At 40.5% G+C, this 6,580-nt stretch overlaps 1 protein-coding gene across 1 annotated transcript; it reads left to right on the top strand.

Moving 5' to 3' along the window:
- Nucleotides 1-916: 916 nt before the first annotated feature.
- LOC124527969 (HLA class II histocompatibility antigen, DR alpha chain) lies at nucleotides 917-5,818 on the top strand. The gene is made up of 5 exons (XM_047101264.1): nucleotides 917-1,069; nucleotides 2,742-2,987; nucleotides 3,449-3,730; nucleotides 4,036-4,201; nucleotides 5,411-5,818. Exons 1-4 carry the CDS (start codon nucleotides 988-990, stop codon nucleotides 4,188-4,190), a joined length of 765 nt encoding a protein of 254 aa, XP_046957220.1. The 5' UTR covers nucleotides 917-987; the 3' UTR covers nucleotides 4,191-4,201; nucleotides 5,411-5,818.
- The last annotated feature ends 762 nt before the right edge of the window (nucleotides 5,819-6,580 follow it).

The following is a 6,580-nucleotide window of genomic DNA, read 5'->3' as shown; positions in this document are numbered from 1 at the left end:
CTCAATGGTGAGCATCAAAAGAAATTCTTAGAATCAGACCTGCAATAATTTATGACATGAGGAGAACTTTCATAATGTTATGACATGAGGAAAGTTATGGTAAAGCCCTCCTGCAAGTTATTATCTCTATTGCCCCCAGTAAAATAAGCTTTGCCCAATTTACTCCACCCTATGCATCACCTTGATTCCTCAAATGAGGTGTATCCCCAGCGGTCCACTCCAGTCTCAGGTCATATTTAGTATGGTGGGGATTAGGAAAAGGTACCCCCCCTTTACAGTCCACTGCTTCCAGTCACCATTACCTATGACATCTCTTCCATCTCTCTCCAGCTAGAGGAGTGTTGACACCAGAGTTCCCCACTGATGTTCTGTAAATATAGTACAGTGCCAGGGATTCCCAGCTTTTGGGCTGAGTTGTCCATCTGGGAGTCTAGGAAACTGGAGAAGAATTCTGAAACAATAAGAAGCTTTTTAAGTGAAGCTCTGTCACCCAGTACTGTCAAGAATCAATTTACCTTCTCTTTAGATGATTTGTTGTCCCTTAAATAACTCCCCAGCTATCACAGCACAGAGGCATAATCTGTCCCTAATTGTCACACAGGGTGTTTCCATAGATTTTATTCTCAGTGCTTCAGGTACATCTGTTTCTAGAACTTATATTGGGATGAAACAGTCTATGGCTGAATGCACAACATTCTCAAAAACTTGAGTTTTTGCCCTTTTTGCTTATTTGTTTTGATTAATTGATTAAAACTCTACTTCTTTATCTAATGAACGAAGTGTTTCCTTTCCTGACCCTTTACAAGAGCTCTTTCCTTAGCAACAGATGTGTCATCTCAAAAGTTTTTCTGATTGGCTTCAGCTCAATTTATTTGAATTTTAATCAGTCAGACTCTATCATACCTTACATTCTCTTTTCCTTTATTCTTGTCAGTTCTACCCCACTCTTAAGCTCTACTGACCCCTATAAAATCGCCAAAGAAGAAAATGGCCGTAAGTAGAGTCCCAGTGCTAGGATTTTTCATCATGGCTTTACTGATGGGTCCTCAGGAATCATTGGCTATCAAAGGTAAGTGCTAAGAGAAACAAAACTTTGGATATAAGCTCTAAGAACATTCGAGAGATAAACTGTAACTATTTGCAAGACAATCTTTGGGCTGAAAGGAAAGTGTGGCAGTCTTCATGTGGTCTAAATCTGAAAGTATAAAAATTATAGTTTGAATATCTTATCATAAATTGAAGTCAGTCACATTTAGTTGAGAGGAACAAAAGCTGAGTATTGATTAATACCATTGACTTTGAGATCAGCCAGACTTGAAGTGAAAATATTTTCTGAGAGGCATTAATGTAAGCTAACGTCTGGGTTTTAATTTCTTTTTCTGGAAAATAAGTAAATTTTAAAATCTCACATAATTTTGTATGATTAAATGAGGAAAAAAATTTGAGAAGTTCTTACCATTGGTTCTTAGCCAAATACATGGTAGTTATGTATATTTTATGTTATGTATGTATGTTTATGTTAGTTATGTATATTTTAGCACATTCAGCATATTTTAAGCACATTGTACTGAAGATCACCAGAAAGGGAAGTCACCAAAAGCAATTAATCTATCCAAGGGAGGGTAGGGGCAGGTATGTATGCTGATACAAAATGCATTTAACTTACTTCCTCTTGGGAGAGGGATATCCCCTTCACCCCTTCAGTAGATTTTACAATGATCTATGGTCACTATCATTTAGTGATTTTCACAAAAGAGTAGAACAATGAGTAAGAATATGGAGATTCTGCTATTATTCTCTGTCATCTCCACACGAAATGTTTACTTCTGTGAAAATGTATTATGAAAAAGTATCCTTCACTCAGACTGATCCCACAGAGGGTGGCAGGTACACTGGAAATAAGTAATGTAATAATCCAACTCCAAGACCCATGATAGAAATTTTAAGTTTCTATTGCCTAGAAAGAGCCACATATAGAGATACATACCTTGTAAGATAGAGTCTCTTCCCTTGGGATGGAAGGGGAAGCTAGAGGTGTCTCTGTTCCTTAAATACAAAGCAACTTTAACCCTAAAATGCTTGTTAGAAGCCTGATGATGTACTAAGAAATTACTTACTTTGCTTGCCTCATTTAATTCCAAGACAAAGCCAAGGTAGAAGCAAAACCACAGGAAAGTATAGTAGGAAAATAACATATGAGTAGATAAAGTAATCAATTCAAGGTTACTAAGTAGCTGAATAAGAATTAAAGATTTAATTTGATTCCACAGTTCAGAACCCAGCCTTTTAAACAGTTTTCCCCTCTTCTTATATTACAATGTTCTGAGAGATGCCCTAGAATTCTTGTCTAAGTGTATTTAATTGCCAGGAAAATGCAGTGAGTGAACAATTCTCTTTCAGGAGCTGCTGCTGTATTTCCAAATAGGGAGTCATTTCTCAGCTAGTAACATGGAGCCAAACAACGGCTTCACAAGACTCGGATTTTCAGCCCTCATTTCCTTCAATCCACCCTCTCTAACTCTGCCCCTTTATTTCTGCCCTCCAGCTGTGTTCAACATGGATGTCTTCCACCTGACCCTCATCTTCAGACTCATCCCTGCCCTCCATCACTCCTTCACTCCATATAGCTCCACTCCATATTGTTCCACTGCCCCTGCCAACATGTTTGTCTCACATCCTGGATTCTTCTTTCTCTCTTCCACCTTTCTTCTCCCACCCTAACACCTTTCCTGCCTTTTCAGAGGAGCATGTGATCATCCAGGCTGAGTTCTATCTGAAGCCTGACTCATCAGGCGAGTTTATGTTTGACTTTGATGGTGATGAGATTTTCCACGTGGATATGGAAAAGAAGGAGACAGTGTGGCGGCTTGAAGAATTTGGACATTTTGCCAGCTTTGAGGCCCAGGGTGCCTTGGCCAATATAGCTGTGGACAAAGCTAACCTGGACATCTTGATAAAGCGCTCCAACAACACCCCAAACACCAATGGTAACTTCTACACTGCTAGACATTGGAATCCTAACTTTGAAACAGATGCTTTGGCTTGTGTTACATTATTGTGATTGACTTTCCCTCCCAGGGGCCTAGAGTTGCTATCAGCAAGCCCCTACGTCTCATGCCAAAGGCCCAAGAACAGTATATAAGTTTATTCCTTTCCTGAGGTGCTCACATCTTATCCTCACCATCCACAGTCACTTATACTGTGAGTCATTGCTCCAAATCTATGCCAGGAGAGACAGGAATAAAATTATACCCATTACTTAAAATATCCCAATATATATTATACCATAACATTGGTTCCAATTCAGGAGGGAGAGTATCAGAGACAGGTATCTGAGACTGTGGCATAGATTCTCAGGCACATTTCCAATTGCTTTTTCAAAAGCTTCAGTGGGAGGGAGAGGGTATAGCCTAAGCAGGGAGGCCTAATTTCTGTCATGTGTCCCCAGAACCTCCCGAGGTGACGGTGCTCTCAAACAGCCCTGTGGAACTGGGAGAGCCCAACATCCTCATCTGTTTCATCGACAAGTTCTCCCCACCAGTGATCAATGTCACGTGGCTTCGAAATGGAAAGCCTGTCACCACAGGAGTGTCAGAGACCGTCTTCCTGCCCCGGGAAGACCACCTTTTCCGCAAGTTCCACTATCTCCCTTTCCTACCCTCGACGGAGGATGTCTATGACTGCAAGGTGGAGCACTGGGGTTTGGATGAGCCTCTTCTCAAGCACTGGGGTATGGACTATCTTCAGTCTCCTTCATTCTATGGTTTCCTCCCGTGATGCATGTGTCTGGTGCTTAGGGACCCAGAGTACCCTAACACATCCATAACAATTGCTGCACATCCTATTCCTTGTCTTATCCCATTATTCAGCTCCCCCCACTTGTTAATTTGCATTCCTTTCATCCACCATTCTGTCTTCCTCTTATTTAATTGTTTAGTAACTATTCATTTGACTAAACACCCTACATTTGGTTCTAGGTGCTACTCCATATGACTGTCATTACTTCTGTACCGTACTCTGTTTTATTTTCCCCAGAGTTTGATGCACCAACCCCCCTCCCAGAGACAACAGAGAATGTGGTGTGTGCCCTGGGCCTGATCGTGGGTCTGGTGGGCATCATTGTTGGAACCATCTTCATCATCAAGGGCATGCGCAAGGTCAATGCTGGTGAACGCAGAGGGCCTCTGTGAGGCATCCACAGGTGGGTGTCATGTGGTCAGAGGAAGACATATATGGAGTTTTCCAAGGGTAGGGAACAGAATGGAGAAAAAGATGTGTGATGGCTTTAACAGAAAATGACAGGAAAGTCATGGCTCTTGATTTATCTTTGCTGGACAGAATCAGACTTTGGCATCATCTGGTATCCCAAGGTTTTAAGATCCCATATTCTTTTGCATACATGTACACCTAGACCACAAATTCAATCTTGGAAGTTATCTTTACTACCTAAGACCATTGATGCACATAATACTTATAAACCAAATGATCTAGGAAGGATTTGGGCACTTCTGGTTTATATTTTCTGAAGCGGTACATCAGTTCAGAAACATTTCCAGAGGTTGGCTCTTGTGGGGTTAAGATAAATTCACTGGATGAAATGAAAATCCCTTGAAGGCCATTGCCTGTTTTTATTTCTGTAATCTGAAAAGTGGTGTGGAAACTTCCAAGAGAACGTAAGCCGTGGTCTGCTCATTCATGCTTACTTGGAGAGTAGGGGATGCAGTTCATGTTGGAAAGGTTATATTTACTAGATTGTATTTACTATTACTTGGGTTAGATGAATATTAAGACACTTTTCCAAATCAGGGTTGCCTGAGTGGCTCAGCAGGTGAGTATCGAATTCTTGATTTCAGCTCAGGTCATGATCTCAGGGTCGTGGGATTGAGCCCCACAGCAGGCTACAGGCTGAGTGTGGAGCCTGCTTGGGATTCTCTCTCTCTCTCTCTCTCTCTCTCTCTCTCTCTCTCTTTCTCTCTCCCTCTACCCTTCTTCTCCACTCATGCTCTCTCTCTCTCTAAAATAAAAAATATTTATATTTTATTATTTTTTAATGTTTTTTTTTATTTTTGAGAGACAGAGAGAGAGAGAGAGAGAGCATGCACGAGAGGGTCAGAGAGAGAGGGAGACACAGAATCTGAAGCAGTCTCCAGGCTCTGAGCTGTCAGCACAGAGCCTGATGCAGGGTTCAAACTGGTGAACTGTGAGATCATGCCCTGAGCTGAAGTTGGATGCTTAACTGACAGAGCCACCCAGGCGCCCCATAAAAACAAACAAACAAACAAACAAACAAATAAAAAAATGTAAAGAGACTTTTCCAAATGAAAGGATCAAGGGAGAAAGGAAGGAATCTGAAAAGAGAGCTTGAAGTATTCATCTTAACACTTTAGTAACTATGTGTGTCCTGCTACAGGCAATGGCATTTCCTAAAGAGAAGATCAATGAAGAAATTTGTGCTTTAATAGCTTCATGAGCCCAGCAATACTCCAATTGTGCACCTCACAGAAGACAACTTTTCTCCAGCATTTTCAGCCCTTTAGCTATTCTAAGAATAATGATGCCTTCCTGATCTGTCCAGACTCTGACATCTAGTTATTCCCTGATTGTTGCCCCTTCTTGGGTATGTTTTCCTCCATTTTCTATCTTCATTTTAATATCACCATGTAATGCCTCTGGAATAGACCCTAGAAGATCCTTTCTCTATTATGGAACCTTTTGAATGTTCAATATAGACATCATTTCTACATTTATTGCTTGGGTTTCTTCAAACTGTAATTGCGATTTTTTGAGCACAATAAACTTTTGATGAGTCTGAGATGAAGTTTTGGTGTCTAAACCAGTTCTTCATAGGGACTAGGAAATATATGTGATTCTTTCTTCCTGAAATGTGTTAATGTTGAATGTGTGTGATAAATTCTGTAAGTAATCAGAAATATCTAGGTTCATTAGGACCATGCCTCACTTGTAGCATCCATAAGCAATCCAATTGCTGTGGTCCAGTCCCCCTAGGAAAACCCTGGAGTAGAGTTTGTTGGGAGATCTCTACTTAGCAATGGTTTCAGAATCTGATTTTGGTTCTTGAGTCCCTAAGTTAATAACATATCTGGATCTCTGGTAGGATGAATGTGGAAGCCTAGGGTTCAGCGTTAGATAATAAGTGAGACTGATGATGAGGAGCAGATGGGAGTGGAGTGGGGAGACAATAGAGGAGGATTCATATACTTTACAGTATTACATATCAATTACATCCGTCCAGGTTTAATGAAAAATAGGATCGAACGTTGTGGATCAGCATTACCCATTTTATTGACATAGTCTTGGATGCCTATTTCATTTCCAGGAGAATGGTCTGACTTATTCTTAGAACAGTCTTGGATTGGATATGTATCCCTGAGTAGAAAAATCAAGTAAAAAGTGGGAGTTTGGGCAGAACATGACATTAAAATGGAAGGAAAAAATATTTAAGGCACAGGGGGATATTGCTCATTTATCTGTGAAACAATTACTTGATCTTTATTTCTAAATGGCTAGCAGAGCCTACCCAAAACCATAAAGATTAATTATCCTGACAGTTTGTTAGAGT

The sequence above is a fragment of the Lynx rufus genome, unplaced genomic scaffold (assembly GCF_022079265.1).
Source record: "Lynx rufus isolate CCGP_SWC_20201006 ecotype Redwood Valley unplaced genomic scaffold, mLynRuf1.p SCAF_6, whole genome shotgun sequence".
Classification (NCBI taxonomy): Eukaryota; Metazoa; Chordata; class Mammalia; order Carnivora; family Felidae; genus Lynx; species Lynx rufus.
This window is presented reverse-complemented; position numbering and strand designations above follow the sequence as displayed.

Bases quoted from the DNA above. Each gene is read 5' to 3' on its own strand.
- LOC124527969 (XM_047101264.1), top strand. From the start codon at position 988: ATGGCCGTAAGTAGAGTCCCAGTGCTAGGATTTTTCATCATGGCTTTA. The intron at 1,070-2,741 runs GTAAGTGCTAAG...CTGCCTTTTCAG, and splicing joins GGAATCATTGGCTATCAAAG to AGGAGCATGTGATCATCCAG. The intron at 2,988-3,448 runs GTAACTTCTACA...ATGTGTCCCCAG, and splicing joins CAACACCCCAAACACCAATG to AACCTCCCGAGGTGACGGTG.